At 39.8% G+C, this 25675-nt stretch overlaps 1 protein-coding gene across 2 annotated transcripts in view; it reads left to right on the top strand.

Moving 5' to 3' along the window:
- The window catches only part of slc36a1 (solute carrier family 36 member 1), a 41861-nt gene extending 20371 nt beyond the window's left edge, over window positions 1–21490 (top strand). For both annotated transcript variants that reach the window (XM_087171704.1, XM_023398086.2), the window contains exon 12: window positions 18684–21490. In XM_087171704.1, the coding sequence (XP_087027830.1) occupies window positions 18684–18958 (275 nt within the window). In that variant the 3' untranslated portion in view covers window positions 18959–21490. The remainder of the gene's footprint in view (window positions 1–18683) is intronic.
- Window positions 21491–25675: the final 4185 nt, after the last annotated feature.

Genomic DNA, 25675 nt, shown 5'->3' with positions numbered 1-25675 from the left:
TTAGCAAAGTTTTACCAACTAAATAATCTGCTCATACTCTATCAGGCAATGGAAACATGCTTCCTTATACTAGAAGTTAACCTTTAATTTTACCTACTTTACTTTCTACTTTTAATTTTCCAGGAAACCTCTGTTTAGATTTGATTTCTCCTTTAACCACTTCACCCCTGAAGTGCCCACTAGTAGTTGCGTCTGTTGTAAAAATTACCATTGTGCAAACACAATGAACTTGGAGACATACCAAATTTGTCAGACTAAATCAAAGGGGAAATGTGTAAGTATAAGGTATAATACATCTGCAGAAGCAGTTCGGGACAGTCCCTGTGGACTGGCAGATGTAGGTGGCGGTTACCATTTTTAAAAGGGCAACTAGAGGATGTGCTACATTTATCAGGTCATCGCACTGCTTAGTCTGCTCTGGAGGCAATTTCTGAACCTCAAATCTGTGTACTCATATAAGGATACTAAAGTAGTTTGTTTATCCAGTCTGCCTGGTCCAAGTGGACTCAGAGAAGGTTTATGATTGTGCTTTGTGGACAGTTCATCAGGAATATGAGGTGCAGTGAGAGATATGTCTACGTCTATGTTCTTGGCAATAGGTCTAGGCGAGCTTTTGGTCGGTACTGCCAAGTTCAGTCGTTATTACCAATTATTCATGAACAGGAACTCTAAATGCACCTCAGGAGTGGAGTGTGTCAACTTTAGTGACCTCAGGATCCCATCCCTGCTTTTTGCTGATGATGTAGTTCTTTTGGCTTTATCAGACCCTGACCTCTAGCACACAGTGAAGCAGTTGGCAACTTAAGCCGTTTCCAGACATGGGACACACAACGTTGTTGGCTTCAGCTATCTGTGAAAGTGATTTTTGTCATTCAGACCAAACAACAGTTTGTTATAGATGTTAGGACAACAAGAAGAGTGTACTCTGTTCTCTCACAGGCTGCATCACTGATGGATTTTAAAACTTATTTTGCTCTTGAAGCTGTAATTTATGACCATTGTGAGCACAATGAATGCTTGAAACCACTTATCATGCTGACTCATTAATACATTTTCACATCAATTGTGTCATTTATGTCATTACAGATTGAATACCACTGCCTGTTATACCATATCACATCCCATGTTTAATTCCTATTTGCTCAATTTAGAAGGTGAGCGTTATTTTTCTTGCGTGCTCTGTGTTGAAAGTGATAAGGTCTGACTTAGAAAGATTGCTGTCGTGACATAAACCAGGGTGACCAGGGTGCTTATTCAGACATGAGACCAAAGGGTCTTTAGTGTGAAGCTGTTCGTATGAGAACATCGACTCCAAGTTTGAATTCTTTACTTCTCTGGAAAAACTGTTTGCCCCATTTGTCTTGTGGTCTTGTTCAAGAGTGAAGGTAAGAGTGAGTATTAAAGGGCAGGTTGGTGTTGTATCTGCAGTGATACAGACAGGCTGTACCAGACTGTCACAATAAAGGAGAAGCTACACTTTACCTAGTTTTTCCCCATGAGCTTTGGAGAGCAGCTGGAAAAATGAGATAATGGATACAAGTGTGTGAAATGAGTTTCTTTCACGGGATTTCAGGACTCTCTTTTTATGTACAGAACGAGAAGCACATCTTGAGGGAGGTCTGAGTAGCACTGCCACTCCTTTGTATTAAAAAGAGTCAGTTATCATCATGGAGGTTGGTAGCGACCGATTGGTAGCTGGCTACAGGTCAGACCCAAAACACAGTTTGGATTCCACCTTGCCTAGGATCAGCTCAGGATCCCCCAGAAAGTGCTGTAGGACATTGCTGCAGGAAAAGACATTTCGGCTACCTTCTAACAGAAAAATGAATGGATTAGTGGATAGATACAAAGAGCTTCTAAAGCAGCCGCTATATGGTTTAATCCAGTCAGCACACTCAGAAACCAATTCAAGAGGCGTTCCATTGATCCTTCCAGTGAGCCTGATTTTTTGCTTTGATTACATTCTGTAGCAAAATGTGATCGATGGCACAAATTTAATTTTGAATGGATGACACCGCCCCGTAACTAATTTTTAAAATGAGCAAGGGTCAGTGTTGTCCGTGTTGATGCTGTTTAAAGAAAAAAAGTCTAAAGGAGGCCTTCAAAGCAGCTTATTTTGTCAGAAACAAGGAACTGAAGGAGTAATTGTGTTTGCAGCAGGCGCACTGATATTGATGGCCAATCTACAAGTAATGAGGAGGCTGGAAGCTCACGTTCACATTTCATTGTGTTTACAAAGAACACATATGTGTAGGCTGAGTATCATATCAGTAGCGTAGTGGTGTGTTGTACTGATACTTTTATCCTTTGCTCCAAATTGCAGTTTGCTGAAGATTAACATAGATTTGCAAATTTTTGGAGTTAGGTCGTCAAGAGGAACGGCTGGTGGCACTAATTCTCTAGTCGGGTGCCATTAAACCATTGCAGAAGAATGAGGAACAAAATTATGTAATTAAAACAGTCAAATCTCAAACAGCATGCATATTTGTTTCATGTATTAATTTAAGGAATGTTAAAGTCACATTTTGCTTTTACTGAGGCCAACATAAAAGATTTTTTGTAATATTTCAAGAGCTTGTTCTGACTGCACAAATTGAAAATGTGCATAAAAACACTTTGATGGAAACATATTGTAGCTATACAACCTCAACTTAAAGGTCAATTTACTAGATTAGCCTCTTCAAAGGCACATTTTTCTCAAATGAATTATGGTAGTTTTTAGTATTTTTCTGACTTTAATTATATCTCTTGTATTTGTCACACATAGGCTCATATATATATATATATATATATAGTAAAATATGTAACTCATGCAGCTGACAATAAACAATCGGTTTTACTTTCTTGGTAGGTAGTTTTTCCTACTTGCGGTGATGTGAAGTGCTTTGCATAAAAGCCTCCATCGAATGATGGACGTTGCTATTCCATACTGCGTTTGTGAATTTAGAGCAGGTTTTATCCACTACATAATTTGACAGATAAACAGTTACAAATGGGTAAATGTGAAAGCCTTATTCCTATTACACCAAGAAATGTCCATTTTCATTTCATTGCTACTCTCTCCTCGCTGCACTTCACATGGAATAAACCCTCAAGTCACAGCAGAGTTATTGAGTTACAAAATCACAGCTCTTGTTCGCCCCAGGATCTTCATTTCCTTCATTAGCTGTGATTGGAACCTATAGAGAATTATGCAGATGACATTTGCCACACTGCACAGGTTTCTGCACATGCATGTTGATAAGCTAATAAAAGGGAATAAATGCATACATGTGCCACTTCATGTCTGCAGGTCATTTGCAAGGGCGCCTGTGGTTTCATTGGCACTGAGCAGAGTGTGTGTTGTGAATGTGGAGATGGTGCAGCAACAATAAAAAAGACTTGCTTCCAGTGAGATCCCACTGATGCATACTCGAACGAACGAGGCGAGGAGCATGGGACTAGAGGAGGGATCATGTTGCTCCTGCATGCACATCTAGGAATGGGAGATTGCGTTTGATTTTAAATCCGCATACAAGATGAGATTGAAGCGGCGCATCATCGTCTGCGTATGTGTAGAGTAAATCTTGAAGAGAATGCCTGTGAGACTCTCACCCTTTGAATAGAGAGCAGATGTGGGTTCTTGACTGTCAGGAGGGAGAAGCTTTTGTCTTTGTTGCACTACGGCTGCTGTATTTTTACCAGTGTGAGTTTGCTTCTCTTGGTCTGTGGTGCAAAGCTAGTTATGAGTGTGCAGAGAAAGACAGCCCGATAGCATACAAAGAAACGAAAGCTTTATGTAGAGCAGTTGCATCACTCTTTGCGTTGTTTTTTAATCTTCTTCTGAATGTCCAAAAAAGATTTAATAATACGTATAAAATTCACGATGAAACGACATCACATAGACACTAAAACTCCAACTAATAACCAGAGAGACTTCTGTGAGTGAGTTAGAAAAGTAGTGGGGCCCTCACAGTAGCCCTAAAGGATATTGAATGTCTCAATCTTAAATGTGAGAAGGAATTGTACTATTTTCATGTCATGGTAACTCTGACTGCCTGGAACATATTTGTTTACTTGGTGTTTGTTGTTTAACATTTTCAAATATTTTACTTAATGTGAGATCAATTGTCCGAAAGACCATCCGCAATGTCAAAATGTCTTTCAAATGATGGTGGAAAATGTCACAGGAACTGCAGTATTGACTGATGCCTTAAAATGTGTCCATTTCTCATAGTTTTACCTAAAATTAACCTTGATGTTACTCTAGTTTTCCCAGTTGCTACAACAACAAACCCTTGTCTTTCCCCGCCATTTCTTTCAGTTTGAGCTTAAACAGTCAGATACGAGTTAAAAAAGAGGACAGCCTTGAGCAAACTCTCCCTCTCTCTGCCGAGACTTATACTCCTGCTCGAAAGGTCAGTTCATTTCAATGCAGGGAGATTTCTTTTGAACTCTCTATTCTAATTCACTAGAGATAGGCTGAAGGATGGAGGAGCTTACTGTTGCTGTTACTGTTGTTTTGGATCAGAGAGCCTCTGAGTGGCAGTTGTAGGAATGCTACACGGCTTTGCCTTGTTTCTTGTTGTTGTACTTGCCATGATACCATTATATTACAGGGTCTGACAAGGATCGCCTCAAGGCTGAGTCCTTCCATTGCTGTTTGATGAGTTAATAAATCTCAAATGAGCACTCAGAATAAATTCTTATGGTTTAACCCCTTGGTACAGTTGGATTAAGTGATCTTTGCTGGCAGTGGCAGGTGCTGATTTATGAAACAACCTCAGAAAAGACACTGTAGGAGAGAGCAATTCACACCAAAACCCACCACCCCTCGTCTTCACCCCTCCAGTCTGAAGTTAGGACTCAGATGACTGGGTTGTAAACAACACAAAGACTGAACTAATTTTCAAAATCATTATCTTATTTTCTACAAATACAAACCATTGCTATTAGAATAATTTGAAATATGCTCTAATGACACAAATATTCAATTACAACTCTAATAGGAACGCCAACCCAAGTCTAGACAGTTCTTGCTTTCCATAAAACCCCTATTTAATGGAGCTTTAAATACACAAGTCGTATTCACCCATACACCCATACTTACTGAGAAATAAGCCAAAAACAAATTCAGTTTTTTATTCCTGCCTGTATAGCAGCTATATTGGCTGCACCCGTCATTTCATTTTCTCTTTGAAAGTGTTTCTTTTGTCTGAGTCACTTTGCCACAGGCTTGAGTTGAGCAGCTAGCGTGTGTTGTTAAGCTGTTGATGGGAACAAGAGAGGACGTGAGGATGTCGCGTGAGCCTTCTCCTCTTCTTTTTTTTTTTTTTGTACTTCATCCTGGAGCACTGTGGCACAAAGGTGGCATACCACTGGGAATGCATGCTGCATGTTGTCGGACTGTAGTGCTGTCATATTTTTTACCCTTTCAGAAACATGATGTGTGCACACATTCACCTTTATGTCTTGTGGAGCTGATTCATCTCTGCTGTTTGGCCTTTGCTTTCTGTGCCTGTTTCAGCTCGTCTAAATTACCTTGTGAGGCAGTGAATCAAAGATCAGATGTGATGTGATGAACCCACTGTAGGTCCAAAGATCTATTTTAGAAAGCACTCTCAGAAAGGCTCTATAATAATATTTAAGAAGCAACAATGATTTACATGAATAGAGAGAAAAGAAATACAGTAGTAAAATATGGGTAAATTTGGACTCTTGGTTGTTTTCTTCACAATTTGTTTATTTTTTGAACTACAAAATAATTTTTCTAAGATCTGTGCATTTTTTCTGTTACTTTCAAGTTATAAGAAAATCTGGTTTAAGTTAATAGAACAAAATCCCACATGGCCACATCCAAACATAGCACTTATATTTGATTGTTGAACTTCTCATTCAGACTCCACGGGCATCACTCTGCTGCCATAACAGCCTCCACTCTCCTGGTTTTTGGCTTTCCACCACCAGATTTGGAACCTGGCTGCAGGGATTTGCTCCCATTCAGCCACAACAGCGTTCATGAGGTCCAACACTGATGCTGGGTGATAAGGTCTGATTCACAGTTGGCGTTCCAGTTCATCCCAAAGGTGTTTCCAGCTTTGGTGCCAGGGCCCCCACAAGGTGTTATCAGACGAATCTTAAGGGATCACGAATTTAGTAATGGGCTAGAAAAAGACATAATATAATTCTGTTATACATATACATTTTTCTCTTACTGTGTAGCCTTACTTCTTCAGGCCTGTAAAAATTGTTCAAATGACCAAAGTGGTCGCTAGACATGGCTTTGTTTTAAGGAGTCCATAAAGTGAATATAAATTTCACAGAAGGTAACCCTGGTTTAATGGTAAGGTAAAAGAACTCCAGTTATTTGGATTAAACCTCTGTTTGAGATATTGTGTGATTCAGCACAACAGTTGAACACTGTCTCAATAGTGAGATGTTACATCCCTATTTTCCACCTGTTGCACACACATTCATTATAACAGCACTGATTGTAAGATAAGGCAACAGTTCTTGCATGAGTCTGATCACTGGGAGTTGACAAGAAGAACAGTCAGCCCTAAAGGTCACATCTGAGAAACGAATCACGACACAAGCATCTGAATGTGCAAGTCACGTTTTTAAACTGGCCTTATCTTTGAATGACAACCTCTGTCTGCAAACATCGAAACCACCAGCTCACTTAGTGTGTCAGTCGAGCTAAAAGAAGCACAGCCAGTGTAGCCGGACTGCGAGCAGACAAGTCAGCCTGAGGATTTCTGTCTTTAGCATGGACCTCCTGCTGGGCGGGGAAGGTCAGCCTCTCCCTCCAACTCCATCTTCCCTCACTTTCAGTCTTCCTTTGTTTTCTCTCTGTTCTCAGCATTCCTTCCCGTATAGTTTTTGTCACTGTTTTCTGATTGTCAGCGTCTAGATCAGGGATGCCCAACATATTCTGGCCTGTGACCTCATTTTTAGGTCCTAAAAACGGTAACCACCAGAGGGTAAAGGAAGCTGGATGTCCTTGAATTTCATTTTCAGTTCATAGCAGCAACTCAGCTCAATTGTGATGTATGAAAAACATATTTAATGGATTTTATACCATAAATAAATGGGGGGGGGGGCATAAATCACAGAGAGGTGTAATATTGAAATTTGTCCTGAAGCCTCTTATATAGAAGCTTAAGATTTCTTTATCTGACCAAATTTATTTGGAAGACTCTATCGTCAGTGGTGGTAGATCTTGTCTATAGAACGGGAATCAAGGAATTGAAGCACAAGAAAGAAACATAACTTCCCTACACCATAAAGTAAGCATTCTGTCAAGGAAAAAGAAAACTTAAGTCAGCAACATTTGATCTCTGACTGTCTCATCCTCTTGCTATCCTCTGGTATAAAGCATCACAGACTGGCTGAGATGGGTAATATGAGCATGCTGTGTCCAGCTTAGTACCATGACATCACGGGACTTTTGAGTTTTCAAGTTTTGAGAGTTTGCACATTCACATCAAGAGAACTGCTTAGCAGCTGCAAAGCAGCTTTATACAGAGGAGAGTTAGTAGAATGGGACAAAAGGACAAAAACAGGACAAGACGGGACACTGTGACCCTGACCAGTTTTTCTTTTTGTTCAATGACAACCAGGGCTTTTTGCCACACAACAGGACAAAAACAGTGGCACACACTGGCTGTTTGAAATTGCTGTTGGCATTAAAGTCTGTCCTGCACCTAAAAAATCCTGGTGTTGCACCTGAGAGCTCTTATATACAGACAGGTCAGGTCAGCATGATATCAAGTCAAGGACAACAGTCACTCTCTCTGATCCTGTTGTTTTTTCCTATTATTTATCCTCCTCCTTTCTTTGTGAGGAGATAAAATTGAGAATCCACTGGGAACCTCCATCTGTACAACACTTGGGTCCAGAGTCGTATATCTTAACAATTACTGAAAAAAACTGCCATGAAGTTTTATAAGGATGTTTGTTGTGCCCTGAGGATGAATCATTATGCTTGATGTTGTCCTTGAATGTTGACCTTTTTCTCCAGCACTCCTGTCAGGCCAAAGTTTCCACTCAGGCACAGGAAATATTTTAGTAGCTCTGAGATTTTTCCTGTAGCACCATTTACAGGTAAAAATAAACTCAACTTACCTAAATATCTAACAGGTAGTTAGTCTGGTTACATGCTGAGAACATCCCTGCACCCTTTCCTTTCATGTATATTTAATAAAAGTTTAGGGAGGCAGTTATGAACATGACACTCTCCAGCTGAGACTTTTTAGTCTCACTAGTTTAGGTTTACGTCGTTTGAATGACTCCTGCAGGTCTTTTGTATTTGTTTCCTTTTTTGGGGGCCATCCGTCAGGTATCACACAATGTTACATTTCCAGCAAATGACATGGCAGGCTAGAAAGGTTTCTTTACAACAGTTTGATGCTCTACAATGCACCACAAAGCAAGAATGGCAGCCCATCATGCAGCAGTGGTGTGTAGTTTTGTGCTGTGTATCAAAATCATCACCGTATGTGATTTTGCCCCTTTAAACTGTTCATGACATGTGTGAGTTTATTTTATTCTATTTTTTTTTTTATCCCTTCCCTTTGGGATGATTTAGAGCCATGTTCGTTTTTAGCATCATGTAGATGCATACATACAAGAATATAATTATATTATGAAATCACCCGCCCCACCCCCAAGTTTGTCCTCATAATCTGACATGAACATTTCCATCTTATTCAAGAAACATGTTTGCTAGCTCTGCATCCCTCTTTCCATTCTCCTCAAGACGTGTGTTTTCTTATTTCAAAATCATAGTTTCAGAAGAGATTGATATGGATTTATTCATGAAGCCACACTCTAAACAAGCAGCTAACATGCTTGTCAATCATACTTTCCCTTGTAGCCGCACAATTAAGAGCAATCATTTTCCACAATTGTTGGCCCTTCTCTCAGAAGGGTAAACAGTCATCTACATTCGTTGTAATTCCACCCTGAAGGCCACGCTGTGCTTTCTCTCTCCACTCTCTCTGCTGCCTCTCATTTCCCTGCTCGGGCAGAAAACCCAGGCGGCTGTTCAAAGCCAAACATCTGTTATTTAAGATCAACACTGAGAGGTGTGTTTTCGTGCGCCTGGGTAATTCAGCTTTCATAGATTGTTAGAATGCTGTAAAATAGTGTGTCCTTGCTTTTACTTGACATTTAATGTGAGCTTTTGTTCCATGTGGTGTTCATACATTATTGTTATCACTTGGCATTTGTATTGTGCCTCACAAATGAGTGCAACAGTAAAATAACATGCGTTTTACACACAGCATGCTTTGAACGGTTTGGTTACACTTTGGATCAATTAGTGCTTCAGGGTTTGACCATGGGCTTCTTGTGTAGCTGTTTCCATTCACTTGAAGTTAAAATCAGTACAAATCTTCAGAAAAGCACACTAATGCTCATTAGCTTTTGTTTTCTTTTTTTTTAATGAGCTGACGTGTTCGTTTGAGCAGGCAAGAAAGTCTGTGAGCACCTCTGGCTGTTTTACTTAATCCATCATCCTCTGTGCTTTTTTTCCCTCTTTGAAGCTGCTCAGTTGATAGAGACGCACACAGGTTGTTTACTTTGGTCAGGTGAGATTAATGCTATTTGAGCAAGTAAAACTTGAAAGTTGAGACTGAAAACAAGAAATTTCCACAAAAATACAAAGAGAAAAACAATTAATAGCAAATAAAATGTAATCTACTGCTTGTAAATCTGAGAATAAAAGAGTTAAGGAATTAAAAAGAATGACTTACATCCCGCTGCCTTTCGCTGGTCATGTAGAGTTTGAGCAAGAGGATAAAAGCCTGAACCCTTCAGGTGGGGCTCCTTAGCAGCTGAAGCAGGTATCTATTATTAAAGATACCATTTTGTAGGAGTGAGCTACTGAGCTGAGCCATGAGCAGTCAAGACCTTCAAGCCGTGCTGACATGGTGCAAATGTTTTTTACTAGACAGCACAACATGGAGTTGTGCTAGTTTACAAAAAGTTATATCTAACAGCTCGCTGTGTCTGTTAAATACATCCATGTCTGTGGACGAATAGCTCCACTAAGTAATCTCAGCTCAGCTGGAAAAGACTCCCTCTGGTTTCCTGTGGAACGCTTTTTGTCAAGCTGCAGTAAACTGTTCGACTGTGAGGAAAAGTATGATAAGTAAGGATGTTAAGAACGTGGCTTCGTGAATAAATACATATCAACCTCTTCTGAAACTATGATTTTGAAATAAAGGAGAAACAAACGTACATCTTGAGCAGAATGAAAAGCGTGACGCATGTTCTCTGTATAAGATGGAAATGTTCATATCACATTATGAGGACAACGTGGTCACTAGGCTTGGGCGGGCTGTGGTGGACTTAAGGTGGTGACAGGAGTAAGCTGAAATTTGTAGAAAGAGAAAGTCTGAGAGAGGTAAAGAAATGACAACAATCTTTCTGTCACTCAGCGACTAACCTACAGGTGTCCACTGAATCCGTCTTTTAGAATGATGCTGAAAACGATGGGCCTGAAAGGCAATCGGTGAACAGTGACAGGAATTATATCTGAAAGTATGAAAAAGATCATGAGTGTGAAACTAAACTCAAAGCCACAGCCTTATTTACGTAGTACATAACATACAAAAAGCTGCAGTGTAATGTGCTGAGAGGAAAAATAAAACGCATAAAAGGACAGATAATAGGAACATTAACAACATAGCACAGGGTATTTTAAAAAAGAAAAAGCTATTTAAACATGATGAAATGGGGAAGCCTCAGTGGCTCGTTGGAGCACGTACCACACGGACTTAGTCTTAACCACAGTGGCCATGGGTTCGAATCCCACCCACAGCCATTTGCTGCATGTCGTCCCCTCACTCTCTCTCCCTGACCTTCCTGTCTACCTCTCACTGTTCTATCTAAAACTAAAAATACCCAAAAAATATAACAAAAAAAACATGAATGAAATGAATAGTAAATAAAATGACAATTAATACTGAGGATGAAATAGTTTGTAAGTAAAAGCAGGTAGAAAAGATGAATTTTATGTTTTGTTTTATTGTCAAAACCTGGCTCATAAGGCCGTGACAAAAGCAGGAGACACAACCTTTCCATATTCAATAATATTGAATATCGCAATGTTTCCCATTTTTCTCTGTTGTTTTTTTTGTTTTTTTCCCCAGTTTTGCACAGTAAAATATTATAAAAAAACTGAAACATACGACAAACAATACAAAATATACACAAAAAATACAACAATAGAATTACCTTATAAAAACAACCCCCCCACCCCAAATCTCGGTAATCACAAACAAAGCCACACATGTTCAGTAAGACACTAACTATAACTACAATAGTACAATAACTTTTCCCAAACATACATTATGTCATGAATAAATAAAGAAATGTCATGTGGCATATTGAAACATATTCTTTGTGTATTTTCTGTGCCTCGTTTCTAACTCAGTGATGTTGCTGCCTAACATCAGATTTTAGATGTCATTAAGTTATTCCTAGTTAAATAAAGGTCACATGAAAATTAAATAGATAATCATCACTGTCCAAATTGATTACAGCCCCTCCAGCAGACTGTCACCTCCTGATTAAATGAATCCTCACGCACGTTTGTAGGGAAGAGTTGTAATGACAGCTTCTGCTACCACATATTTCTTTGTTATTTTAAACAACCATGAGCCACCATAATTTGAACTGGCAACTTTGAGTGTACATCTTGTTTCCACTTGACCAGGGGTTTTGATTGCTCGTTGCAATGTATCCTAAGGTCTGGAATAATCCATTTAATTTCCTAAGAAATTCTGGCCATTTGTAGTGGATCTAGAAGGATGAGTTAAGTGAGGACAGCCACCCCCTCCAACAAAAGGTTATAATTGCATAGCAGGGATATGTTTGTACTTTTTTACAGGCCCCCAGTAGATAGACCCCTTCCTCAGCCTCACATATAATGTGTCTTAGTCAAGTGAAAATATATTTAGTGCTGGAGCTGCAGTGACTCATGTTGGCTGGAGGTATATACAAAGGACTGAAGGTCTTAAAATTAACACCACTTTCTTGTGAAACAGCAAAATGCAAAGAAAGTTTGTGAAACCGCCTACAGAGTTGTCCTGCTTCCTGTATCATACGTGTGAATATTAGACAAAGGTTTGTCAATTCTGGCCTATATTGTTTTAAAACACATTTTTCCGCCTATTTTTTTAGTACAGGAAACAGACAGTAGGATAGGACTGCAGACAGGTAGCTAATTCAACATACTTTGGATGTGTTGTTTTTGTCCAGCCATGAGTCAAAACCCAAAGATGTTCAATTTACAGGGTCACACAATAAAGATTCTCACATTTGAGAAGCCGTTACCAGAGAATGGTTGGCAATTTTCCTTGATAAATCATTGAAATATTAAACATTTTACTTTAAATTGGCAATTAATTTCCTGTCAGTCAACAAACTGATTAACTAGCTATTAGAATAAGCAGAATTTGCCTGGTACTGTAGCACCATTAAGTCAGCGCTTCTAATTGGTTGGATGTTTATCGTCTTTAGGAAATGTTGTTGACCTTATACAGACACTGAAACAGTTTCATCCCTCTTGTCATTTCCCAGGACGGACGAAGGTTGAGCGCATCTGAAACATCGCTATTTAAAGCAACAGTGTTACAGCAAGTGATGAATCCAGAGTTATGTCTGTTTGGAGGAGTTTGTCCACCTCTGTTGGCTCATCGGGGCGAAGAAAAACCCTGACTGCTGACTCAACGCGGTGATGAAGTGGTGGGACAGAGGGAAGCGAGCCAGAGGTTATGTTGATAGAGAAATGGAGGGCAATAAGGAGGGACAGAACGAGAGGAATTACTCAGGCAAAGTGGCAGAGGAGGTGTGTTTGATGCCAAGTTAATGATCATTAAGGTTCAGGGCTGTTTAGTTAAATTATATACTTTGCTGGCAATGATGAGAATGTGTCAGAGAAAATGCAAATCAGCATATTTAAGAAGTTTATTACTTCCGCTTTCCAGCATGATGGTTTATAGATTTGTCATTGACTGGGTCGGACTGACAAATAAACTATCCAGTAGTTAGAGAATCGCAGGCTCCAGTTGACCAATCCCAGTCCCACCACCATCACCACCACCACCTAGTTACCGCAACATGTCGCCATCCATTCTGCAGAGTATCTTCTGCAGGGTAACAACAAGGTCATTTTTAAATGACATGCACCAAGCCATCATATAGCAGCCGACAGCAAAGGCTTCACTTCCCCATCACAGAATGTATGCAAAATGGAACAATAACTTTTGCAACACTGCAAAATGTTATCTTAAGGCAAAGTCATGCTGCTCTGTGAAAAAACAGGAAGCAGCTCTGTGATGAGAATATAGATTAACGTTGCTTTTAGTTACAGTTATTGCCATATTCAATTACAGCTATTAAAAGTTGTAAGGTAAGGCAAGTTTCAACAACAAGGCAATTCAAAGTGCTTTATATAAATAAAATAACATAATAATTACATAAAAGGCATTAAGACAAGATATAAAAGAAGCACAAAGCAATATAAACACACACAGAAATATGATTTAAAAAGAGTAAAGTAGAATAGGTAACAATAAATTAAAATATAATAAGACATGTTAAACTAGAAAAACAATTATAGTGCAGCTGCAGTGTAAGATATGAATGAATAATTGTCCCCAATTTAAATTAATAAATGGCAGTGGCAAGCAGAAAAGTCTAAAGAGGTGGAGCAGACATGAAGTTTCCTGGGAGTTTGTTATATCAGTCTAACATCGGCTGAAATACATTGACCTTAAGAGAATAAGCGCAGACGTGTTATTTCACTAAGTGCACGCCATTTATTTAATGATTGTGACTTTTGTTTTGATCGTCATCTCCTAATTAAATTGTTCATGAGACATGATGCACAGATGGCTGACCACCTCTCCTCAACTGTCTGGAGTTGTCTGAGTTCTTGCTCCGCTGTAATTGGAGAATTGAGAGGAAATTCTCGTTAGTATGGTTTATATAATATAATATAATAGTTCTTTAGTTTACTGGCTGCTGTTTTTACTTTTGTATGTTTTGAGTGTCAGAGAAGTTTAGTCTGGCCGCTGCTGCTTGTGGCTCCACGCTGAGCAGATCCACTCCAAGCTAATTAACATTAGCATATTTGCAGACCTCGACTGTTCCCTTGCTGTTTGTCTCAGTGAAAACGGCCTGGGAGGTTGCTGGGGAGACCGAGCTGCCCTCCATCTTTAATGAGCTATAGTCCACTGAGCAGCAGATCAGCCAGCAGATGAAAGTGGGCTCCCAGAGCTGGAGGTAGCCGGATCCTGCGGCTCCTTCCTGTGTGGTGTTTGCTGGAGGCAAGTTGAAGAAATGAGACAGTAGGGCGTCGCCTTGTACATTTTGGTTGACTGTGGAGAAAAGGAAACTAAAACCCTCCCTACCCATCTTTGATCTCACCTTGGAGCATCCCCCACTGTCGGCCATAGCTTTGTGGCTCTGGAGGTAATTGACTTCACCTGGCTGAGGAGCTGTTTCTTGTAGTGGATTTAAAAGTTGTGGGCTTGGTTAAGAAACTTCCTGCTGACAGTCTGATGGCAGCCAGACCCCCACTTTCCTCCTTCCCTCTGAGTCTGTCCTTTATTTTCTTATTTCAGCTGTTTATTTGAATTGGCCTGCTCCCCCACCACCCACCCCCAGTTGATGCTGGTGGGTGTAAAGATAAAAGCTCAGAGTTTGCAGTTGTTTGATAGCGTGTTATCCTAAGTGAAAGCAACAACTCCGGCTTTTCCAGTGCAAAAGTTCTGAATCTTAATGAACCTTTCTGGCCTGATTTACCTTTGGTCGCTGCTGGTGTCCAAGGAAATGACAGTAAAATGACTACATTACAGCTCTGAGACATTTATAGATACCAAACCCTCGATCTGTCTGAAATCAGAATGACAGTCCCCGTTCTTGTCCAGCACTCCCTGACTGGCTCATGGCTTTTCCTACCTTCCCATTAAGCATTGATTTGGCCCAGATTTTCAAATCAGCAGATGTCTAGACACCGTTTCATCTGCAAATGTGGTTAAGTTGGACATAACCTTTGCTTCAAATGCATTTCAATTACTGTATATCAGCATGTAGATAAGACCTGCTTCACAATGTAAAAAAGTCATTAAAATGCTGTTGAAGCCAGTTATATGTAACTGGCTAAACTAAAGACTTAAGACTTTAAGACCCAAGACCCAAACCAGTCTAACTGGGTCAAATAGGTCCTGTGATATTGCTGCTGATCTTGGTAATACAGACTCTCTACAAGATGGGATTATATAGTGTCTTATATTCATCATAAGAGAAAGATGTTTTTGATGCAAGACAGATAAGGTCTGGGGACGCATTTTGAATCGGGTCTGATTATCCAGCCGTCTCTTTGGATCAGGTCTCATTTGATTTGAAAATTAACTTATGCTCATTTGGTTTCGGTTGGTTCTTCAAAGATCCATCTTGGATGAAAGTGGCCTCCACTCTTTAAAAGACATCCAGAGGTCTATGATCTTTTTTTGGCCTGTAAATTTCCAGTGCTAACTGGATTGTATTCTTAACGTGAACTTCTTTTGGAGATGGGAGATTGTGACTGATGCCTCAGTCACAAATGAACAACACCTGCCTCCTTGGTTGTAGCCTGCAGGACCTCAGGTGCGCATTTGTTATACACAATTGATCCAAGTGCCAAATGGATCAGTCAGTGTAGAGCACATATCAAAATGCTGACTTAATTATTTAGATTATGCATTCATTCAGAAGCTGTGCTGCTCCTGAATCAATCATCATGGCAGAACTGACCTTGTATTAATCCATGATATTGAGTATTGTGTTCTCTGTTGTTTTTCTCTGAATTTGGAAATGTCCCAGTTTCCCAGAAGAAGAATTTTAGAGGGTTATTCTCAACTACATCCCCTATCACTTAGATGATCATAACCAGCCATGTCCCTGTATGGTCACCAGGATTTTAACTGTTGACCATTTTGGTGTTTGTTTTGTGTGTGGTTTTTCTTTTCTGACATTGTACTCTTTTTAAGTTTAAATTCTCACTTTAGAAAGTAGTTATTCGTAAGTTTCGCTATTGCTCCATAGCCAACGTTAGCAATAACAGCTGTTTACTTACCAGTCTTGGCAAGAGCTTCAGCGATCGTTGTGTTTACAAGACAAGGTTAGAATACGTTCTCTGAGCAGCTACTTCTTCAGGTCAGCCTTGATGCTACTCAGGACTCGGGCCGGGCCGGAGCTAGCTGATTAGCACGCTAACTTAAGTGCCAGAAAAAGAGAAGTGATAGAAATAGGACCAAAACAAGAGGGTTGCTTTCTACCACTGGAGACGGCTCTTGGTGAGTAAAAGAAGTTTGATGCTGAACTGGGAAGCAAACAGCGGTTAATGATGATGTTGGATGTCACAATTGTAAAACTTACAAATAGCTCCTTTAAGCATCTGCTTGCAGTTTTTATCTGATAAAAGCGTATAGTTTTTGCAGGTTTTAATTTTTATTCAATTTACTAGTTTATTTATTGTTCATCCGAAGCAGTTATTAAAATATACCAGTTGTTGATAATTTGATATTTAAATGAGTTTGTTTTCATGGTGCTCACCTCATTAACACTTTAAACTCTGCAGATGCATCTGACCTTTGAGGTGCACCGTTTGTTTACTATATGAAATACTTCAAACTTTACCCAACAACATAAAACCATCATCATCATCATCATCATCACGTTTTCTCCCTCAGCAGCATCTATGTCATGCTCTGAAGGAGTGTCCCACTGTGTAGAGTGCTCTTTGGCGTGCCAAAGCCCTGCAGGCTGAAGGGAAGAAAGTGGAGTATTTTCTTTGTTTCTGTAATATCTAAGATTGTAAGGCCAAATTAGTGTGCTCGAAGCGTTCCCTCTTCAGTCCTTTGAAGCTGCCTGATGATCCACACTCTGCCTCTCTCTCTCTCAGGGGACAGCAGCCAGGCTTTTTAGCTACAGCCTTTATTTGCTATGAAGGCTCAACGTCTTTAGGTATGCCCTGCTCCTCCTCCATCACCTTCCTCCTTCATGGCCTCGCCTGCCTTGTTTGATGGCTTGGAAAGCTTCAAATGCGGCTTGAAGAGCACCCTTCAACGGCGAGGGCCTTTCCCTAGAAGTGACAGGTTTACTCCCCGGGAGCGTGTGGCAGCGAGGTGCTTTCGCCGTACTTGTCACATGAAAGCTCGACCTTGCCGTCGCCCCGTAGGTTAATTTGACAGATTTTGTGAACACGCAGCGGCAAGCAATTGATAATGGTTCAAAGAGTCTTTTATCAGCCGCTGGCAATGGGTGTCCAACATACAGAGAGAACAAGAGCACCTGACTCGTCCTCTCTACTCACTCTGGGAGAAGATGGTAATGGACAGAGCGAGAGATGAAGAGTGTGTTTTTTTGTGTGTGTGCAGCAAAGCAAGCCGCTCTCATTTCAGGTGTGTCCATGCGTGTAACAATTGCTCATGTGCAGACATTTCAAGATGTAAGCTTCGCCACGGGGTGTGTCGGCGGGAACGGAAACACACACCTCGGTTGTGACAATGCGTCGCGGCGGCGGCGGAGCGGACGCTTGTTTTGTCCGATCATGCCTGCTCCGAGCTGTTTTTATTGCCCGTCTCCACGACTCGGGTCCCCGGTGTCTGTAGCAGCGTGGTCACAGCCCCCAACACGTGAAAAACAATCCCTATAGTCGCAGCTTTATTTTCTCACAGCTGGAGTCTTTTCGCTCTTTCTCCCCCTTCTTCTCATTGCATTGTCATCCTGCCGGCTTCATCCATCACTTTTACTCCTCTTCTCTCACCTTCCCTTTATTCCCAAGTACGCTTCACCTCATTTCTCATCCAAACCTTTTTTTTTTCCCTTTCTCGTCTGTTAAACCTTCTCTGCTGTGTCATCTACCGCTCCTGTGCTGTAAAGGAAGACGAGAATGGAGAAATTGTCCCTCCTGTCTCTTCCTCCTAATGAGGCTCTTCTAGTAGACATGATCACTCTCCTGTAACAGGGAGACAGAGAACTGGTAGAATATGATTGAATTCCTAGATTACCAACATAAAAAGGCCATGGGTTGCATGTGTTGTGCATGTGTAAACACACAGTAACATTGAGTCTTGAATGTTTCTTTTAAGATTGAGGTTTTTGTTTGTTTGTTTTGTCGGAAATCTTTCCTACAAAATAAAATACCTTGGACCTTAAGCAGTGATGATTCTGTCATTCAGTTTCACAAGCTGATTCAGACTTACTTCAAGATGTGCCTCCTTATGCTGGGACCAGTTCACAGTGTAGTTAATTCTGAAGAGCAGTTGGCACAAAATCTGAAAATCAAATATGAAAAGCAACTTTTAAGGATTTGTTATTTAAACATAATAAACCAAATGTAAGTGGTCTTCTTCATTTTTATCTCTAAAGTCTAAGTATAAAGTCTGCAAAGGGCATTATAAGGTGTGCACAGATCGGTAATCAGGTAGTCATACGGTTCCTATTTTTTACCAAGAAGTTGGGTTTGAAATAGAAACGGCCAGAGTCAGTGATATAATATTGTGTATTGCGATATTTGGACTGGACTGTATCCTGATATTAAACTTGTATACTGCCCAAGCCTAAAATGTATTTAATACTGTACCTGGGCCCACCTCTCAGCCAAGCCTCCCTCTCATCCGTTCCCTCTGTCTGTCCTCCTTCAGGTGCTCTCGCCGTCCTGATACCGGAGCTGGACCTCGTCATCTCATTGGTCGGCTCGGTCAGCAGCAGTTTCCTGGCGCTGATCTTCCCTCCCATCCTCCAGATCCTAGCTTTTCACGAGGAGGGCCTGTCACCGCTGGTGACCGGCAAGAACGTCGTCATCAGCCTGGTGGGGCTGGTCGGCTTCCTCACAGGAACTTACATCGCCATCGTGGAAATCATCAACCGCAACGCACAGAAACACGAAGAGACGTTCTCCTCCTACTTGGTCCAGTGATGACGTGAAATGACTCTTGGCAGGTGGAGGTAACCCACCCAGGACATCTAGAAACCATTTTAGGGCACATTTGAATTTTTATCTTCCTTGATTTGCTGCTGTTGGACATGTCGGCCATATTAGGGTTAATCTGTAAAATTGTTGAAGCAGTATGAAGGTGTAAGGATTCATGGTGCTTGATTTTGTGTTTCATTATGTCACTGCTGTACCACAGCGTCCTGTAGTACTCTCATTTGATCAAATCCAGCCATTTAGTGCAATCTAACAGTAACATAGTTATGGGAAAAGCTCAATTATTCCTTCAAGTAGGAGATTGTCATGAAAAGATTTTCAGAATAATGGGTTTTCAGAGGTCTGTTATCATTTTACTGCCTGAATATGTTAATGCTTTTAATGTTTCAGTCAAAAAATCAAACTACCTCACAAACTGGTATCAATTCGGTCTTTTAAAACTAACATCCAGATTAGACGCTGTTGCAGAAATTGTGCGGACTTATAACCCTCAGCCCAAACAACATCTCTCTTAGACGTTTTCTCCACCTCATTTAAAAAAAAAAAAAAAAAAAGAAGAAAAAAAATCAACATATTTTCTTGCACTTTGATTTATGCCTTATTCAGCGAGAGAGCGCACTTCTTCGACAGTAGTTTTAGGCAGCGCATTACATAAACTTTAAATCAAGTAACTGTAACTTAAAAATCAATGTTGCAAAAGTCAACAGAGATTTCTTTTTAAACAGTGTTGGGTATCGAAATAGTTTGGACTTGGAACCAGTTTGAAAGGAATAAGAACCACAGATTCTTTATGAATTGTGCGTTTCAATTTCGCTTTATCAAATCCCGACAGTGAGGTTAGTGCCTGCTGCCCGTCGGTCTACATCAGCTACATGTGTCTGAGCAGCTAATACAGAGGAGACCTTATCCTCATCATGTAATAATTACTTCATATCTCATAATAACAAGACCTTCATCTTATAATCATAAACACACAAATCTTGTCGTTACTGTATCATTACATTACTGTCGTATTAGTTGCAGGACGGGCTGGTTACTTACAAAAGGGAACACAGAGGCTTTACCTGTCTTTGCGTTTTGAGTTCATCAGTGTGATCTTACACAGCAACGTACAAAACCGCCACATTATCATGAAGTGGCCAATCATAGTACTGAGGTTTTATCAGCTTTGGACTGGTGGATGAAAAACATTAGACAAAAAGTAGATCTTTGTGGGTTTGTTTGTGCCTAAATATTACCAACGATTTAGGAGACCTGAAGAGCCTGATAATCAAACTGAACTGTCACTTCATTTTTACTTTATTAGTTGAACACTGACTCATAAGTCTCGTATCAGACCTGTACCTCTTAATTTCGAGGTCCAGATTTCTCATAATGACGAGCGATGGAACTCGTCGTGAGATACGAAGTGGGATACTAGAGAAAAGGTTTTTCTTCGGTGAACTCGTACGAACGAAGCAACAAAATAATAAAACAAAAGGGAGGAGTTTTTACCACAAAATCAATTTAACTTATTCATGACAAGATAATTATGTTAAGTTATAATAAAGAGGTTTTTCCTTTTTTTTTTTTACTGTTGCACATATTTTGGTTGCAAACAAGAAACCGGCTTTGATACGAACCCAAATTGATGAGCACAATGATAATCAATCAAATCCTAACTGATACCCAATCCATTGAACAAAACAAAAACACAGATTTTTATAAACTTAGTTTTTCTGTGTTTATGTGGGACCTCTTCTGTTCATTCTTGTCTTTAAAACTTTTATTTTTTTTATCCACTTGTTTTTTTTTTAATGTGTTTTTATGTTTTAATGTATTTACTAAATTAACGATTCTGTATTTTTGAATAGTTTTTTTTTTAAAATTCAAACAGCATGCATTTTGAAGAGTTACAACTAACTCTCACTAACTTTTATTTCAGTTTAATTACAGAGAGACTCTGCATGTAATATAATGTAATATGTATGTAAAATAAAACATGATTAAACCACAAGTTGTAGGTATTCTAAGATTCATACGATAGACGGTACGTCTGCTTCAGTGGGCAGACACAGGCTAACACATGTACTGTAAGATCATCATCAAGCTTCTGTACTGTTGAATGTCTCCAGTGTTGATGTAACAGCTTGAGCCTTATGTGTAAAGGATTTGTAACAGCTGTTGGTTTACGTCACAGTTTAAGCTGTGTTTGTGTGTATACACATGTGAGCATCCGCACAGATGTTTCATCTTATTTTTAATGATTATTCTCCGTCACCTATGGATGGATTCATGTGCTAAAACTGTTTAAATGAGATTTTCTCCAAATTTGCTACTGGACACTTTAAGATGATGATGGTGATGATGATTATATTGCTGATGATGATGTGCAGCTGCCCAAAGAAGACTAATTTAGTTCATTATTTTTCAATTAGTCAACCATTTAGTTCATCAGAAAACTAAACAAATGAACATTTTCTTTTTAGCACTCGTTGGTTTCTTTATTCTCTGCTCAGAATAAATAACATTCAAAGTGTCCTCATGTGTTTTACTGTCTTTTTCAGGCAGCTGTCAAAACAATTTCTTGTGTCAAAGTACTGGTTCCTCTGAGGGTTAAAGTGAAACACAAGAAACATTCATTCGTCTCAGCTCTGGCTGCAGAATTTCCCTCGAGTCACTGGACTGTGCAGAGCTTTTTCTCCACACTCAGCAATAACATGTTCTTTTATTTCCCTTTTTACACATCGGAAGCCACAAGTAGCAACAGAAATATATCCACAGACAGTGTTTCCAGACTGGACGGTCTTTATTAAATTAGGAAGATAAAAATGACAACTAAATTTAGAGCAGTTTTCAGTTTCCAACAGATTAACGGAGCACTGAGTTCAGCAGCTCAGCTCGACACAATGACTGACAACTGATGACCATTTCAGTTTATTATAACTAAGGTGAAACTATTACAGTTAAATAAAAGATTTATCAAAAAGCTAAGATCTGTTCTGCTCTGTAGTAACATTATTCAAATGACTTCTGTTGTATTTTTTCATTATTGTAACTGTGGTTTTGATTGTGCTGTTAAAACATAAGAGCAGAGTTGACACTTTCCGCGAATCCAATTCAAAGACAGTTGAAATCGGAGGCAGTTGTTCATCACCGCAGCTCAACTGCGACGCTAATTCCTCCCTCAGTTGTTCCTGTCTTCAGTTTGGTTTGGAGAACAGACCATTTCACAAATTCTGCTTAAGGAACAACAATTTCACATTTCATTGCTGCAACTTGTGATTATTTTCATTATCAATTACGCTGCCTAGTATTTTCTCAATTAATTGATCCAGTTAAGAAAGAAAATTCAGTTTAATATAATTTATGACAAATGCTTTGATGAAGCTGCATTTAAATATTCAAAGCAGCACTGATCTGCTCCTGAAATAATTTCTCCACTGCTAAGGTTTCAAAACACCCGATCTTACATGCATCTCTCCCCCTTTTGGTAATTTAAGGATGATGCAAATATGACTGTAATTCGGTGGTGAAAAAAACAAAAGGTTGGTGGCTCACTTGAAAACACCCAGGATGGGTCGTTTTAAACCAGGTGAAAGTGAAGTCATAATAAACACCTTGTTGTTGATTGGGTTGTTACCCGTCCTAATGCAGCGGGATAAATGCATGGAGAGACTCGGCTGTACAGTCACATCCCAGACGCTAATACACTGGAGGAAGGCCACTGTCCGTTAAATGGCCGTATTTTAATGTTACCAAATGTTCACATGTTCACATGTGGACATTTGTAAATGTGTAAATGCAAATTCTGTGGTTTATTACTTTTATATATTACTTGTGTGAATATCAGTGGTGTGTATGTGCAGTATACAACATAACTCCTGGTTGGTATATCATCTTTTAAAATGTAAAGTTAATATTAATTCAAGTCCAAGAAGAATGAAGCCATTTGAAAAACAAACGTTGACTGATTCATCTATAATGAAAGCTCCATATTTAATAACCAACAGCAACTAAAGTCAGTTCACCCCTCTTTTATTCCTTTCTTTTATTTTTGTTATATTTTGTAAGAGTTTATTCCTGATGACAGATTGGATCCTCCGGGGCAGAGATGATGCCAGTCTAACAAAAATCTGTGGAGAGATATTGTGTCAGTCTTCAGAGATGATTCTTTTCAGTTGCTCTTTGTCGGAGGGCGTCTGCTTCTTTACCTTCTGCTTTAAAATACTCCAAAGTTGTTCTATTGGATTCAAGTCGGGACAGGTTTTGTCAAAAAACAGTTTTCACTTTTTTTCTTCTTTACAAACTCTGATTTTTTTTCACAGTGTGTTTGGACCTTGAGACTCGGAGTCATTTTTTCATTCAGTATTTGCGTGTCTTGCATTCAGAGTGCCATCTATAATCATCTCCCCTACACCTTTTGCACTCATGCACACTCCTTCCATGTTTCACAGTCGACACCGCAGTCTGTTGCATCTGCCTCAGCAACCTGACGCTCCCTCCGCATCTCAACCTGCGTCTCCAAATTGTTCACACACACGATTTTAGCCCTGATTTTACACTCGCAGCGCACTCGGATCGCTCGTTGCTTTGAGGTTGCACATACACTTGTTGTAAAATGGTACAATTTTGAATCATTTACCAGTTGTATACTTATATACTTACTTATATACCTTGCTGTCAGCTTTGGGCCTTTAAGGCTTTGGCTGTGTCCACACTTACACATTTTCATTTTTAACTGCGTTTTAAAATGAATACGAAGGCGAGTGTTTTAGCTTAATGTTATCAGAAATAATCTCCGTCCATACCAACATGCCTGAAAACTTATACCACATTTTCAATAGTCTCTGTTTTAGAGGTTCGAAGACTCCCGAGTAGCTAAAGTGAAGCATTTTAAAACTAAAATGTGGATTTAATCTTTGTGCTAGCACTCTGCAGAATGTAAATCCCAGACCAAATTATGGACCGTGGAGCTCAGAGGGCGGAGAGCTGCCTTTTGGACCATCTCTGCTTGGTTTGTATTCTTCTTCTCCACGTCCCTGAAGTGCAAATGCTTTTCAACATTCGCCACACAAGCAGCCTGGGTAATCTCACTGGCTGCCTAAATGATACAAATGAGAGGGAGGCCAATTGGATTGGGATGGGGGAGAAAAACGTCCATTGGGGTTAATTTTCCTCCGTAACGCTGCACTTACGGCCAGCCAGAGATGGAATTTCATTAACCCATGTGGGAGCAGGGGAGTCTCTGATGTAGGCCGATGTATTCAAACAACAGCACCATGCATTTTAGATGAGCTGGTCATTATTGACTGCGTGCATGCCTGCGTGTAGTGTAGTGAAAAGGGAATGAATATGGAATTGTCTGATCGGTCCGGGGCTAGCTGGTTAGCATGCTAACTTTGGTAAGAAAAGAAGTGACAGAAACAGAAGCAAAATAAGATGCTATGTACGTAAACTTACACATAGCACTTGTGCAAAATGTATTTCAGTATCATTAGATATTTTCAGGATATTTTTGTTGTTGGTCAATATGTTTTGCATGTAAAATCTTAATCTGAATAGAAATTAGTAACTAAAGCTGTTAAATAAATGTAGTGGAGTAGAAGCATAAAGTAGGATACGATGAAAATAAAGTAAAGTACAAGTATTTAAAATTGTGCTCAAGTGCAGCATTTGAGTAAAAGTACTTTCCATCACTGGTGGATACAGCTAAGCCACATGTTCCAGCTCCTCCTGGTTCCCCCGACCGTTCTCTGAGGCCAGAAAACTGAGCAAAGCAGATAAACTGGACAAACTTTGGGTGGTTCTACAAGAGCGGTTTGAAAGGTTTTTATGAAAGTTTTCATTCAATTATTAATTGATCTACTTTCATCCTTTTTTTTTCCTGCAGAGAAACGTGGCTCACCATCGACAGGTTTCTAAAATGACGCCATCAGTGAGTAAAAGCAGGAGGCAGAAAATAAATGACCAACAGCTTCACACTGTTACTGTGTGTTTAAGGCTGGTAAATGAATATTGCTGAGGTTCTGAGTTTGACATGTTTACAGGTTGAGTTTGGGAATCGCTGACAGCTGAAGGTGAAGAGCAGTGTCACAGCTAGCTAGCAAACCTGTAAATAAATAACATTGTGTTTTTTGCTGCAATGGCATCAGCAGCTTAAAAATACTTTCAAAGTAAAAGAAAAGAGGGATCCCTGAAAGTACAACAAATATCTTTTCCTCCACAGACATGTATCCGCAGCAGGTCAACACTAAACCCACCAGCTCATCGCTGAAGCGAGTTGCTGTTATGAGTTTTCGGGCGAACCACTGCTCTTCCACCAGGTAAACAATGCCTTGCAAAACCATTCGCTCTGTCACACAGAAAATGACGGAGGAGCAGACTGATGTTTCGTGTTATTGCTGTAAGCTTAAAACACGCATGAAACAGGCGTATAGGAGAGTCTCTTTTCATCATCCTCTGTGGCTAATCAATAATACTGATTAAATCCTGAATTGACAGTTTGTCATGAGGGAAGCTCTGCCTGTTTACACTGCAGTCGTCTGTAATGAGGCTGTTTGCATTAATGGAGCATATCTGGCAGATATGTTTGGTGTATTGTGAGTAACATGCAGATTTTTTCATACATGAATTTAATAACCAGCTCTGAGGGACTTCTGTGCTTCTACCCCGAGCTGTCAGTTAATGTTTATGTGCACGCTACAGGTAATTTCTCTCCACCTT

The sequence above is a fragment of the Seriola lalandi genome, unplaced genomic scaffold, assembly GCF_002814215.2.
Source record: "Seriola lalandi dorsalis isolate HSWRI2012SDOR001 ecotype SW California unplaced genomic scaffold, Sedor1 jcf7180002054972, whole genome shotgun sequence".
Taxonomy (NCBI): domain Eukaryota; kingdom Metazoa; phylum Chordata; class Actinopteri; order Carangiformes; family Carangidae; genus Seriola; species Seriola lalandi.
This window is presented reverse-complemented; position numbering and strand designations above follow the sequence as displayed.